The 14681-nt window shown below is 50.8% G+C and overlaps 4 protein-coding genes across 6 annotated transcripts; 3 read left to right on the top strand and 1 right to left on the bottom strand.

Annotated features, from left to right (window-relative positions):
• Nucleotides 1-205: 205 nt before the first annotated feature.
• AAFC00_005437 (uncharacterized protein) lies at nt 206-1571 on the bottom strand (the record flags this gene model as incomplete). Its single annotated transcript, XM_069345219.1, has 3 exons — nt 206-1137; nt 1187-1325; nt 1377-1571. The coding sequence occupies 3 exons, from the start codon at nt 1569-1571 to the stop codon at nt 206-208; spliced, it is 1266 nt and encodes a 421-aa protein (XP_069203048.1).
• A 1240-nt stretch (nt 1572-2811) lies between these two features.
• Nucleotides 2812-3855, top strand: AAFC00_005436 (uncharacterized protein; the record flags this gene model as incomplete). Its single annotated transcript, XM_069345218.1, has 1 exon — nt 2812-3855. One exon carries the CDS (start codon nt 2812-2814, stop codon nt 3853-3855), a length of 1044 nt encoding a protein of 347 aa, XP_069203047.1.
• Nucleotides 3856-7516: 3661 nt separating this feature from the next.
• Nucleotides 7517-10684, top strand: AAFC00_005435 (uncharacterized protein; the record flags this gene model as incomplete). 3 transcript variants are annotated; one of them, XM_069345217.1, is made up of 1 exon in its annotated part: nt 7517-10684. In XM_069345217.1, one exon carries the CDS (start codon nt 7517-7519, stop codon nt 10682-10684), a length of 3168 nt encoding a protein of 1055 aa, XP_069203046.1. The 3 variants fall into 3 exon arrangements, with proteins under 3 accessions (XP_069203046.1, XP_069203045.1, XP_069203044.1); XM_069347801.1 differs by having other exon boundaries at nt 9182-10684; XM_069345216.1 differs by having other exon boundaries at nt 9761-10684.
• Nucleotides 10685-12230: 1546 nt separating this feature from the next.
• Nucleotides 12231-13730, top strand: AAFC00_005434 (uncharacterized protein; the record flags this gene model as incomplete). The annotated part of the gene is made up of 2 exons (XM_069345215.1): nt 12231-12289; nt 12365-13730. The coding sequence occupies 2 exons, from the start codon at nt 12231-12233 to the stop codon at nt 13728-13730; spliced, it is 1425 nt and encodes a 474-aa protein (XP_069203043.1).
• Nucleotides 13731-14681: the final 951 nt, after the last annotated feature.

The raw sequence follows: 14681 nt of genomic DNA, 5'->3' as shown, positions 1-14681 counted from the left end.
TATTGCTTTATTTGATGTTATATAATGTGCTTCACAGTGTCCTCTTGGTGGTGCACGTGCTTCGTTGTATGGTCGGTTGAAGTCCTTCTGCATAGATCTCGAAGGTAGCTTAAGTGTGGTATGAGACACAGACGTTAAGATTTTCCGCTTCCACTACTGAAGCGCATCTGCAAGGTACAATATCTACGTGAGAATCATGAAGACCTCATAACTTCGATTTCTTCTTCCCAAAGAAATCACCACTAGCATACTTGACAAATTCATCCGTCAACTGCGCCCTTCGCTCCCTCGGGATCGACTGTCTGATAGCCTCGATAGTCTTTTCCTCCTCACTCCACCTCGTGACTTGCTTACCGATCCACCCAGAACACTCGTCAGCAGTCGCAGTGACCTTCTCCATCGGGATCAAATGTCCAGCATCGAGCACGACCTCGCTGACGCGACCTTTGGCTTGGCCACCACTGCCTCCGACCCCAACACCCGTCATAGCCATCTTGTCTGCACGCAGATGAGGTTGCGATAGACTCGACTCAGCGCCAAAGATGTACAGAACACTTGGATTGAGGAAGGGCAGTCGCTGGAACACAGCCAGTGCCTCGGGGCGATAAAATGGCGATATGTCCTCGAGGGAGACATCGACATCACCATGTGTCAGCGGACTCGGCGCAGTCAATGGAGCCGGATTCAGTGGACCGGGGAAGTTGCCACGCATGAATGTCGCGACTTCCTGGTGTTTACTGGTGGTGAGCGTCACTTCCTCTGGTTCATGAGTTGGGTAGAGCTCGGATGGCAAGTCACGGATGCCGTGATCGATCCACAAGTCCAGGACTCTGGGGTCCCAGGTCTGGTAGAATTTGGATTTCTTGAAGGCGGTTCGAGCGGCTTCGCGGCTGGGCCATCGGTCTCGTCGCCTTGTTGATGCTTTGGCTGGCGCGTAATTGCCTTCTGGGTTCGTGACTCGCTGAATCACTGGGTCTATGAGGATCAGAGTCGTGAAAAGACTCGGATGTATCAGTGCCAAGTTCGCTAGATGGAATCCGCCCATGCTGTGGCCTACGCCGATGAACGGAGGAGACATCTGAGCGCGGAAATGGTTAATCATGAGGAAGAGATCTCGTGAATGGTCGTACCACGACGCTTGGGGTAATCAGCTCTGCCATACTTTTCAGCTTGTTCATTCACTTACGGTCATTGCCTAGTGTCTTCTCGTTGATCACTCCAGATTGCCCTTGATGTGCTGCGTCCGCGATCCATATGCTCCGTATACGAATGTTATTAGCCTTCAACTTCGCGTAGAGCTCGTCCCAAAGAGGTTCATAAAGCTCCTGAGAACCGTCAGCGATCTAGGATACAAGTGTTACAAGTGCATCACTTACCTTGGGAAATCCATTCGCGTGAGCACCGATAATAGTCAAGTCTCCTTTGCGTGGATGTGGATTATCCTTTGGTGTGTATTGCTTTATTGCAAGGAACAGAGGATCTTCGCTTGATTCTGCAGTGGCGAGCGGATATTCACGTATATACGAACACGGCAAGACGTGCTCCGTCAGAGCGAACACAGAGGTTGACATTGGAAAGAAGAGCAATGATACCGAAGAATGATCGTGACCTAGTATTCCAAGTAGCTATACTGTAGAGTAACGAGAAATTATACACAAGGCTTCACCACTGTCACTAGAAATGATTGTATCTACAGCGTGGTGTATATGGTATACAAGAGGTGGTTTATGGTCCATACTCGAGAGATCGACCTTACCGAGGCTTCTTAAGATTGCCGAACGTGACCGACCCTTGGCATCTTCGCGGCACAATCACTGCAGCACATGCCGGTTCTTCTGTCCTCTGTGCAGCATCTAGGGTGTTCCTTAATGGCGACCTTCTCAGATCACAATTCACATAGAAATGATCTCATCGTACATCATGAACGACAGAATAATGATGGTTATTGTCAAGGAAAGTAAAATACTATATATGTCAGACAATATACACTATCTGTAGCAAATCAGCTGAGTGGCGCAGCGGAAGCGCGCCGGGCTCATAACCCGGAGGGCCTTGGATCGAAACCAAGCTTAGCTACGATTTCTTTTGTCTTTTTGCAATACAGCACAAATCAATCGGCTAGAGCCACCGGAGCGTCGACTTTTGCTATGTATTCGTTCCCAATAATCTCATATGTTTTTGATGTGATGCTAATCAACGCTTGAATTTTGTGTTGTTCTCGCGCTGCCTTGCTTTAAAATCGCGGACAAATGTGAAGAGAAGGTGGGCTTGCGATATGTCATTGCAGATCCATGCTTTGTCCTATCTGAGCTTTCTGAATCACTATCATTCCGATTCTAACCATCAAATCCAGATTCAAGCCCCCCTAAGGTATCTAAATGACTTCGAATATCTCTACATAACTTAACTACCTTATCGGCATGTCCTGCATAAGTTGAGATTCCAGACGTTTGAGTATTGGCTTGGTGATGTATGACATCATTATTGCCGCTACCACATGCGTGGAACAATGAAACTACCCTACGTTACTGACACTGGATTGATGGATGCTCGAGGTAAAAAAGCCAACATACGGAGTTCGAGAGGGTTGCACGTTGCTGTTCTCCTTTGCTGTGCTACACTAAAAGCCTTCGAATCGACGTCAGGCGCTCATACAGTAATTGGGTGAACCCAGAGACAGCTGAAATCGCTTCTAAGTCACATATTGTTTGATGGAATAATCGTGACTGGAAGCTCCTACCTCGAACTCATTAGATCTTCTATTTCACATCAGCTTCATATTGGACTTCGTGCAGCATAAGGTGCCTTACAATGGAGCACTACAAGCCTCACCCGAGCGCCACATTCGAAGGCTACTATTCGAAATTCAAGTTACCCTCAGGCGCTCACCTGGCTCTCATCATCTGTACAGTACCGGGAGCGACGAAGAAGCCGCACATGATATCATTTACATATGTACCGCGAGATACATCAAAGATCTACCAAAAGGAGCTCTGGGTAGAAAGACTTGATATGCCTGTGCCGTCAGCTTCTCCATCAGGCTCAGGTGTTACTTTCGAACAGCATTTCCCCGGCGGTCGTGTGATATGTCACGAAGACTCGACAACAGAGTATGCCATTGCCAACGAACACTTCAACTTTACTGCAAAGACAAAGTCCCGTACACCGTGGTCACCATCGATGTCTACTCCGGAAGGATTGTTGGTTTACTTTCCAATACCTCTTCATTGGCATGTGCAATCCCTCTCAAGCAAAGTGGACTTTACGCTTCAGATCCATGACCACGAAGGAACGTCTCTACCACAAGTAGATCGATCCGGTAAAGCACTGGTGCACCAGGAGAAGAATTGGGCCAACTCGTTCCCATCTGCGCATATCTGGGTGCAAGCCCGAGACGAAGCCACCAACAGTGGAATTTGTATCGCCGGAGGCCAGATCCTGGGACTGGAGGCTTACCTACTGGGGTATATGTCCAAGAACCCATGCCACAGTCTTACGTTTCGACCACCTCTGGCCGTACAAGTCGGAGGATGGAGTCCGACGATGCAAGCTACACCGAAGTGGGAAGATCGGACTTTCGAACTCAGCGTACAATCCTGGACACAGAAACTCGTTGTCAAGGCCCGTGCTCCCAAGGGAACCTTCTTCGGTCTCAGCTCGCCATTCGCGGAAGGACACCGAGAAAACTTCCTGGGGCAAAGCTTCGAAGCTGACATTACAGTCGAGGTATGGGAGGCAGAAGGGTGGCTGTTGGGAGGATGGAGAAAGGTCCAAGAGGAGCACTTCAAAAGGGGTAGTCTGGAATTCGGTGGAGCCTATTATGGCCAAGCTGGAACGGAAAAGAGGCGGAATTGAAGTCGTTCCTGTAGTATCGCACAGGATATGGCCATACGCTAACATTAGCTGATATGATCTTGCATATCGAAGTGGTGAAGGCAGCAGGAAGGACGCTTCCAAGGTAGAGCAACCAGTTCTATCGACCATACGCAACTGTTAAGTTTTATTGTCATCCAGTACATAATCCCACTAGGTGCTGGCCACTTCATCAAAAAGGGCTTGTGGTTTAGTGGTATAACGTCTTCTTAGCATCTTCGGTTGATCAATCGTGGCTCTGACTGAGTGGAGAAGGTCCCGCGTTCGATTCGCGGCTAGTCCAACTTTTTGTACTTTGGAAAGTATAGTAAAAGTCGTTCAATGACCAAGTAATCCTGTCGTCAATAAATCTTCGTTCCTGCAGGATAATTACGAGAGCAATGGTCAATTGAAATTTCTCGGAGTGCCCGTGCATCCGATACATTTCAGGGTCTGACCAACGCCGCGATGCCTTTAGCCGAGACCGGCCTGAGTGCTCGAAAAAGCTCGTTATGAAAGATTTCTCCGGAAGGTGGTCCGGGGAAAATAGACCTCGGCTTGCAATACCTTATCGCCGCGCTAGGCAATTTTCTCCTGTTCACCGGAAGGACTTCATCCCATCTCAATATCAGAGTAAAGGTGTGGGACAACCTCCTTGTATATCGTCAGTGGCTTCGTCTAATGTTGCTGTTCACATGACCCAATCAGCACCCTTTAGCCTGTCTGACCCTATAGTATGGTACAGAGGTTTTCGTGGTCGCTTCTACTGGCATGAACTTCAAGCACAAGTATCGGCATGGATTTGGACATTGAGCCGCAAGATCCCGGCCCTTGTTTGTGACGACGAACGGTCGCCCTGACGATCTTTGCAGAAGGAACCCTGAGCTTCATCTGCTACGCAATGCAGTAAATATTGTAACACATTATCGACACCAGACAATATAACGACTCAGTTCAGCTTTGAACTTTCTTCGACCGAGTCGTGAAGACGGGATGCTGGGTCCAATTTACTCCGGATAATTTCCGGAAGGCAGTCAAGGATATCCTAGGCTACGTTCTCGGTTTATCCATATGGCAGGTGTTGAGAAGTTGATCAACGCGCTCTGCCATTCGGCCGCCCTGACCTGTGATTGCTTGATGGAAGAACCCAGCAGAGCGGGCCCTCCATTTGTCACATGAAAATCATTGGATCAAGCAAGGCATGATTGCATAGAACTGCAAGCGTGGCACGGTCATCGCATCATGCTTGTGTAAGCCCCACATAGTCAGGCCCTTATCGCCGCAAAGTGAGAAAATCATAGACGTGAGAAACATCTGAGGTGTGTCTGCAGTACTTGGAAATGACAGTGTTGCCGAATCGGATGAGCGTGGGGACGTGAGGGCAGCATGCGCGAGGGGTCCGAAGGTCCTCCCTTCCATCCTGTGGTTCCAGGCTCCTTGTAATGGCCTGGTCATGTACTTTGAAACAATGTTTTGGGAGGACTTACAATAGCTGTTATTCGTAAGCTTCGACAATCGTCTTAAGGCCCTTCCTGCTTGAGCAAGACAGATACGAAGAGCACGAAAGCCAAAAGTACATGCATACGGTCAGCAATACTGTGACAGCGAAGCGCACGATTGAATCATCGCGTCAGCAGCTGCCAATCTGTGGCACTGTTGCTCGACCTTGTAAATCATCAGGAGGGCTGACCGGCCCGCAGTACGCAAACGTGACGCATGATAAGCATGTGCAACGACCTGAGATTTGTCAAAAGGCCAAGGTAAAGACAAGGATGCAATTTCTGAGCCTTGATGGTGCAACTCCACGTCTGTGGGTAAAGGAGCACACACATCCGGGCCTTTCGAGACTGCAACAACTATTGAGACTGGCTGGTAATCGATCTGCGAGTCATGCTAAGCGGATACAGCGCGAAGAGAGTTGGAAGCGGCAGTCGGCTGCTGTCTCATGGCTGGGCGCGTGTTCTTGATTAAAGATCAGCCAGAGACTATACTGCACGATATGAGTGATTGCTCTATGCGAAGAGGGCACGCGATTCTGACAGTGTGGAACAGCAACGATCACAGGACAAGATAGGAGCGGGATGTCTGACGTCTCAGGGCATGATGGCGCCCAGGCTTGCAGCACATTGTGTAGATGAGAAAAGAGGGCGACAGTTCCCGCTGCGGGCGTTGCTCGGAGGTAAGGTAAGGTAGGCAAACTATAGCCGAAATGCGTACAGCGCAGTACGGCAAGTTGAAGTACTTCAGAACATGATCAAGTACCACGCACAGTAGAGATGTGAATAGTGGCATCTTGTCTCCTTCAACAGCTCCACTCTGGAGGGGCAAGCAGGATGCAGGAGCAAATCATTAAAGGCCGCATACAGTACGTAAAGTTCAGGTAACAACAAGGTAAGGTAATCTTGGTGTTGGGTCAGTAGCTGCCTCTCAATACCCCTCTTCGGCCAGCCCCATACAGTCCATGTACTCATACTTTGTCGTCTCCAACTTGACTCATTCGATCTATGCCTATACCTGCCTCCATTTGCGAGTGAGGGAATCTGTGGCACCGAATTGTCTCCCACGTGTCTCTCTCTCGGTAACACCACGGCTACTTCTGCATGACCCACGTTTGTTTGCCCTTTTGTAATACATACTCAATTCCCACTTCTCCATGACTTCTCTTGCGGTCAAGACTTGGTGACAGACAAACCACAAGCCACACGAGGAAAAGCCGCTTTGCGCGATCGTCTTCACTTGCCGGTCCGTGCTCACTCCGAAAAACCACGAACCGCAAAGGCAAAGCAACACACTTGCACCGCAACTAATTCGTCTTCTTTCTCTTCCGATTGGGGCCGTGGTCGCTCAGTTGATCTTTTCGCCAAACGCATCTGCCTTGTACTTTTTCGGTCATCGTGAAGGAGCTGGCTTGTTGATTTCCTGCTATCCGCTGCCTGCTGAGACTTTCGCATCTCCGCACACACTGTCGATTCAAAGGTAAGAAAATAATACTGGCCTCGCTTTGCCCTGCCTTGCTGCGTTATACACAAATATCCCAATTACCATCTGCCACCAGGGCGTCTCCATGTACGTTTCTTCAGCTCCATGAAGCTGCGGACATATCCATGATTCTGCACCTTGTTTGATGCTGTTCTTTCTGCATGTGTCTATCTTTTCTCTCACTACAATCATGATCTGTTGGCCAGATGAGCGGACTCCACAAGATTGTGTCTGAGAAGGTAGTTTTCTTGCCTCTTCAGTGGTTTTTGCACTTCCTCTACACAAGCTGTTTCTTCACAAGCGTTAGAAACAAAATTTCTTAAAGTCACCACTCTGACAAACGCAGTCTATACCGTCGCTACACCGGATTCGCAGTGACTCAGAGTCATCCTGTCACCTGAGACTTGCATCCGAATCACAACCACTTCGCGCATCCATCAACAACTCATCCATACCTGCGCAAGCCTCCGAGAACAGCCCGCTAAGGGAATTGGCGGTACGGACAGGGTGCGGGGAGGTCGTTGTGTCTGACCTTGCCCGAATAGCAAAAATTATTTGCGCGTTTCCGGCGTCTCCGATTGATTTCATTGGAAATCGCCCTTCTTGGGCCTACTGATCTGTCGGATCACCAGTCGTTTGATCAACTTTTCCCTCTATATCCAGCTATCTGAGAGAACGGACAACCATGTCTTCAGCAGCAGGATTTTCATATGCGCAAGCCGCACAAGGTCGCGCTCCAGCACCAACATCAAGCAAGACATCTTCTGGAACAGGCACTCCTGCAGGAGACGTGACTTCGAACAGCAATGATGGAGAGAACTCTGATTTGACCATCGCAGCAGACGAGACTTCAAAAGCCAAGAGCTCAATAAGTGGAGAGTCGAAGCCAGTAGTATCCTCTGCATCTAGTGTGACGTCGCCTGACGCAGCAGCTTCCTCAATATCCGCCAAGGACGATGATGGATCGTCTGTGCAAAATGCTTCGTCCGAGTCCACGTGGGACAGCAAGTCTCAATCATCAGAGCCCATAGCCAAGGCTACGGAGACCAAAAAGAGCAAGAGCAAGGGCGAGCAAGATAATAGCGAGGAGCCGGCCAAAGAGCGCAAAGCTGCAAAGCCAAAGCTCACGGAAGCGCCGCCACCGGCGGTCAACATCTGGACTCAGAGAGCGCAAGCTCTGCAGTCGAAGCCATCTGCGCCAGCTGCCAGCACTGTGCGCGCGCCCGAGAGCACGAAAAAGGAGCAGAAGAGCAGCGACACGAGGAAGAGAACGGGGCCCACCGCCACTCATGGTCAAGATCAGCCCCAGACCCAGACTCAGGGACACGAAGGCAGAAGTGGTAATGCACGGGGTGAGCGCAACAACGCGGGTCGCCAAGGACTAGACGATGCTCAGAAGAAAGCCTCAGCGGGTCGCTCTGCGCCTGCGGCAAACGCACCTGCGCCCAGCAACGAGGTGGCGTGGCCCAGCATGGAGACGGCACGAGAGGAGGAGCGCAGACGGGCACAGGAAAAGGAAGAAAAGGCGGACAAGGAGCAGGCCCAAATACCGGCTGCCAAGCCTGTGAGCAAGCGTGACTGGAACACACTACCCATCACTCCCAATGTCATCTTTGAAACTTCTCTTCCTACCCGTGGAGCGCCCCGAGGAGGCAGAGGTGGCGCTCGCGGTGCTTCGCATGCGTCAGGTCGAGCCGGTCATTCCGGCGATAGAGCTTCCGCTAGAGCTCAGTCTCTGCCAAACGCAGAGTCGTCGGTATCCAAGGATCAGGCAGAGAAGGCTGATCGCGAGGCCATGCCACCACCAGCTAAGCCCGCTCGCGGAAGCAGCGAGAGCCACTGGAGAGACGCTGCGCCGTTTGAGCCACGCGCGCAGGAGGGTGTTGTCACTAACGGAGACGTTTCGCTTGCGAATGGCACTTCCCATGATAGCGGTGCAGAAATCGCCGTGAATGGCTCCACGGTGTCTGGACGTCAATCATCCACGAAGAGGGGAAAGCACGACTCCTACAAGCAATCTTCTGATCCACTTGCCAGACGTGCTTCCGTCGCCTCTCGTGCCGGTGCGGATGGAGAAGCGATTGAGAGCCAAAATGCCAAGCTTTCGTCTACCGAGCGTCGTAGCGAATCCCGCCCTTTTGACAGCTCAGCAAACCCACCGACTTACCGTGAGGGTAAAAGCAAACGTGGCAGAGGTGGTCATCGTGGTGGACTCGGTAACGGTCACTACAATCACGCCTCTCAGAACTTCCCAGCCGAATTCTTTGCCTCTGCTTACGCCGCGCCTTACCAACCCCAGCGTGGTGCTCACTACTCTCAAAACTCTCGCAACGGCTATAGAGGAGCGAACATGCGGTCGCAGTCCATCCCGATCGATGACCTCGGTCGTGCACAGACAGCTTACCCGGCATATCCCGTGCAGATGATGCCCGGCTATGCGCCTATGCCGGACTACTATGGCAACTATGCCCCTGTTCCTTACCAGCCACTCATCGAGCAAATGTATCTCTTGCCCCAGATCTCTCAGCAGATCGAGTACTACTTCTCTGTCGACAACTTGATCAAAGACATGTTCTTCCGCAAGCACATGGACTCCCAGGGATACGTTTTCCTCAGCTTTGTTGCAGATTTCAAGCGTCTCAAGAACTTGACTACGGATTATGACTTGATCAAGTACGTGTGCCTGCAATCTACTAACATCGAGCTACGCACAGGTGATGATGGTCGTGATCGCCTTCGCAAGGTTGGCGATCATGAGCGATGGGTGCTTCCTATGAGTGAACGCGACCCTTCAGCTCAGAACGACGGCCCGGCCCGAGTTGAGCGGCCTGCGCCGCCTCAATTGAGCATACTGGAGCAAGGGCCTTACACGAGAGGTCCACACTCAGCCGGACCATATGAACGCCGATTTACCGAAGCCCCATATCACATGAACGGGATGACCCCTGCTTTCTACCCTGATGGTATGGAGCCTGGATATAGCGAGCACGCTGGGTCCGAGGAATCTAGAGGCCGCCAAGTCAAATCGCCAGGTCGTGAACATGACGCTTCCCCCTTTGTTGTTGGTGCAGATGCCGATGGCGAGGCTGACACGTTCCCCAACGAGGCCCTTGTCACGTTGACGGTCGTGGTGCGTAAGAGTGCATCGCCGCGCCCACCTTACCACAACTCCAACTCGCGCACCTTTTCTGATGGCTCGATCGACTCGAAGAGCATTTTCGAGGACTCCGACAAGCCCAAGACGAATGGTGCTGCCTTGACCAACGGAGGTTCTCCTACTAGCGCCCCCAAGGCTTCGACACCTGCCCAGACGACCGCAACTGGTACGCCTGTCGATGACGCGTCTGTGCAACTTTTCTGGGTCAAGGATCGCGAGGCTCCTGTCGACAGCCTGCCTGCGGATGCAGGCCACGAGATGTATACCCATCTACATGAGAAGGCACTTTCCCAACGCAAGGTCGCCGCCACTGGCACTTGCCCTTACGACATGGATGTCCTCTACCAATTCTGGTCGCATTTCTTGATCCGCAATTTCAATGCTCAAATGTATGCTGAGTTCCGTGGTCTTGCGGAGCAGGATGCAAAGTCTCGACACAACAATGTGGGCATGGCCAATCTGCTCAAGTACTACAACGAAGCAACTGCCAGCCAGATTCCTGTCCGTGATCGTGTCGCCCGGGACTACGTTTCCTACGTTCAAGGCGAGAACGCCAGCGGCGAACGGCCTGCTTTGAAGCAGCTGAGATCTGCTTGGAGAAATGGAGCGACAAACCTCAAGAACCGCAAAAAGCTCAGCGACATCATCGATGTGTCTCCTGATGCAGCTAGCCTGAAGGTCGAGCTTGAATCGTAGGCTGGTGGTTAGCTGGTGCTATGACGCACTCATTATCTACCTTTGTCTTCGACTTCGCTGAAGACATTGGACACAACCATGTCATTTACGACAACAATGATCTTCTGGAATGTATGTTCGGAAGATAAATTGCAATGAGATCGGATCAGATGCGCAAGTGATGTTTGGCCCAAGGTTTCTTTCCAACTTTTAAGATCGAGGGATGTCTAGGCGTTCCCCCTCTACTCAGAAGCGCATGGCCTCTGCAGCATATGCAAGCAGACCATACCAAGACACGTACAAACATGCTGCCGCCGCATGGGCGGCAGATTACAAAACAAAAAGAAGCATGGCAGGAGTCTGGAGTATTCGTTACGGGTTCATGCGCCACGTTTCTTTATTTGATCCACACAGGCGTCGATTTGACATCGCCGCAGTTTTATTTTAAAAGCAGCAAAGCCGATTCTCTTTACAATCCCCTTCGAGCGTATTCAAAAGCTATCGGTCTAGAAGTCCATTGATCTTTCTGCAAGCAACGGCGCCCGAGTTATTCAGCCAGCTGGCCCGCGATGAAGCTCAATTTATGGGAGCATGGCAACAAAATCCGAAAACATGGAGATATCGCACAATCGCTTCTATGCTGAGCGTAAGGCGCACCATACATACTACTTTGATAATCGGGTCGGTCAGACTCTTGTCTTCGATTCCACAGAGATGCAAAGCACAGCGAAGTTATCAACACGGCGAATGGAGATCAGGACGGGATGAGTTTCTACTTACGATGGGCATGAGGGCGAGTATAGTGATGGGGAGAGAGAAAGCAGAGCGGAAAAGATTCCGAGTTCAGATTGATGTGTTCATGTAATCCCAGAGCAAGTCCATTGTTTTGTCTCTCCCAAGTCTTTTTCTGTTGTTGATTTTGTTCGCTCTGTTATTTGCATGATACTCTACGGTATAATCACCAGTGCTTGCCTGTACTTGTTTTGCCATTTGTTCGTTTCTGTCCCCTCTATATGTCCTCCAAAAGCTCCCCTCTACTGGTGTTGTCGTTGTCTGCTCCTTGGTCCTGTCGAGCAAGTTTCATCTCTCTTTTTTTCCTTCTACTGCATCCTCGGAAGGCTGTCTATGCAACTTCTGGCTCCTTGAGATGCCACGGATTGACCAAACCAAGACTTATCGCCCGAGGAACGTGCCCTGCGCATCGCAAATGAGAAGGCGTGGCAGGAAACTGCCTCACTACTTGCACCGTTGACCAGGTTGTCCAGAATGTGCTGTAACTGTGTTGTCCTGTACTGTACTGTACTGTATGAAGCTGCTCTGAGCGTGCGAATAAGGACTAGCTTATCTCGGACTTAACGGTCACAAGTCGGACATTATCGGCGGAACGTCACTGCTTGGAGGATCCCGAGGCAGGAGCGCGATAAGCGATAAGCTTCGCCACCCTCGATCCTCCATCCTGCACCTCGTACTTGTGATGATGCAGGTCTATCTCTGACTTTCCTTCCCTTCTGTTTTTCTATCAGCTCTCCTCTTAATTAGAGGATCTTGATATTGCTCTGCCGCAAATATGCCGCCTCTCGCGGGCTATTGGCATAGCCTCTTGACGAGGCATGCTAAAGTCTGGAAGTATGTATCATCCCAACCTACCCAAGTCAATGGGTGATAACATCATGACTTACTAACACGATGTTGCTGCAACAGGTCTGCATACAAAGAAGCCTGCAAGGCAATCAAGGAATCGCTTCCTAAGCAAGCCCAGACCCAGGCGCAGCCAGTGCTGGTCCGCAACACGCCGAAGCAGCCACTTCATCCAGCTGCTCGTCTCCGCCAAGGCCGGCGATGGTACAGCACTTCTCGTCGATCTGCTTTCAATGCAGCAATCAGACACTTCTCGTCTGTCACTGAGCAGTATTTCCCCTCTGCTGGTGTCAAGCAGACTGTTCGTGCGTCTTATCCACAGTCGGCGATCAGCAGCGCTATCGGCCGTTCAGCAGGCCGAGCTCCTTTCGCTTCCACCCTGCGCCCTAACCTCACCGGGGGTACCCTCGGCAGAACAGCAGGCGGGTATTCACTTGGTGGAGGTCGTGTTGGTGGTGCACGATATTTCTCACACGGCCCGGCGAGTCAGGGCCAGGTGGTGCAGAATGTCTCTCAGGCCGTTCGTGCCTTTTTCCTTTCTGGACAGAAGGCACATTTTGATGGAGTCAGCCCTCGCACTGGAGAAAAGAAGTACAGGGCCATCAGTATTCTGCAGGATGAGACTGGACGAAGATTGAGGAATGTTCCCCGAGCGACCCCTGGATCTTACGTTGACTTCAGCGTCAATCCTACCATTACTGCTCTCACTTCGTTGAATGGTGTTTCCCGCTACACTCCTAGTGAGAACGAGCAGAGCCACATCAACTCTTCCGGTCTTATCGATGTCTTGAGCGTCGACTTCTCTCGTGCGCTCAAGGATTTCGCTGCCGTGCTCAACGATTTGAAGAAGATCTCACAGCTGGGTGATATGCCAATCACGTACGAGAGCACCGGCAAACTTCGCGTTCATTTCCCAGGATGCCACGCGGAAGCCGTCGAGAATTTGTGCGAGGAATTGGGCGTACAGAGAGGTGTAGTAGTGCAAGACCAGGACTTTGAAGCCTTCGCCGGCACTGAGATTGCTCTGTTATTTCCCTTCGCCCCAAGCACCACCGCCTTCCAGGCCGATTGTGGATTTGAGGAGGGAGATGACGTTGGTCAGTGGTTTGATGAACCATCTCGACGGGTCAAGGAAAAGCTGGAATGGCATACCATGATCACCCCTTCCAACCCAAGCGAAGCTGGCGACGAGCATTCCTCTACATGCTCTGCTCGTTCGGATGATGAGTTTGCCCTCGCCATCGGAGAAGACAACCCTTGGGACGAGAGCACTCCTTCCACGCCATCTGGATATGAGACACTGCATTACAGCTCTCCATCTCGATCTTTCCACGCCGCAGCCTCGGCCGCCAGCCCTCTCGAGTATCAAGGCCTCGAGGGCATCTATCGCTTCATCGAGCAGTGTGACTCTGCTCATTTGAGGCAGTAGATCACTTGCGTGGTTTGCGAAGACGAAAGTCTTTGCTACCTGCACTCACATTTTTGGATCTAAATTGATACCCCATTCCCCTCCTTACAACCCTCTTCAGCTGCAGGTCGGATGTACTTGCGAGCAGCACTCTTGTTTCCACATGGTAGTTTTTTTTTTTTTTTGGGAAGACATGTTGTTTTACTTGACGTAGTTGTTATCGAACATAAGACTTACCAAATTCTTTCATTGTGGTCTGACAACGTGAGGTTGGGAAAGGCGCACATGCGGTGCGTCGTGTATCGTGATCTCTCACTATAGTATTACCCGAATTGCAAGCGTGTGTAGCGAAAGAATGTGTCGTGAGAGAGTGGGTTTCGATCATTGTCACATGCAGGGAGATCATCCGGCTGTACCGAGTTCTGAAATCAAGTTGAAGTACCCATACAGTACAAGTTTACGAGTGAATCCGTTCATCGATGCCATTGGCTGGTCACCAGTGAGCTTTTATTATCGATAGCCGAAACCCATACTTCAGTCAAAACAACAAACAAGATATAATCAGCGTAGACTTAGAAGCCATCAAGACAGCCAGTAATCTTGTTCTTTCACAGAATCGCCTTCGGACCACATTATTGTACATCAAAACAAGGTATTTGACAAAAAATGGTAGCCTATGACGCATCAGGTGACGATGATGCTTGCTCACAAATCTCTGCCCGCTTGTGTTGTGAAAGAGCCGCAGTCCTACGCCGTTTGCATGTGCAACTTTCTATCAGACGACGATTGTGAGAGATTTGCTTATCTGCTCAAAACCAACTCCCGAGACACCTCTGACATGGATCTGGTATCGGTTGCCCAATAGTATCTTGTTATTCGCGTCTTTGAAGAAAACCCCGGCCAGCGCAGAGGATCTGTGGATTGTCGAACACAAGATACACCCAGTACCGCAGGCACGAAGGCCTCCCGGCA

Source organism: Neodothiora populina, assembly GCF_041146345.1.
Source record: "Neodothiora populina strain CPC 39397 chromosome Unknown canker_contig_5, whole genome shotgun sequence".
NCBI classification, from domain to species: Eukaryota; Fungi; Ascomycota; class Dothideomycetes; order Dothideales; family Dothioraceae; genus Neodothiora; species Neodothiora populina.
This window is presented reverse-complemented; position numbering and strand designations above follow the sequence as displayed.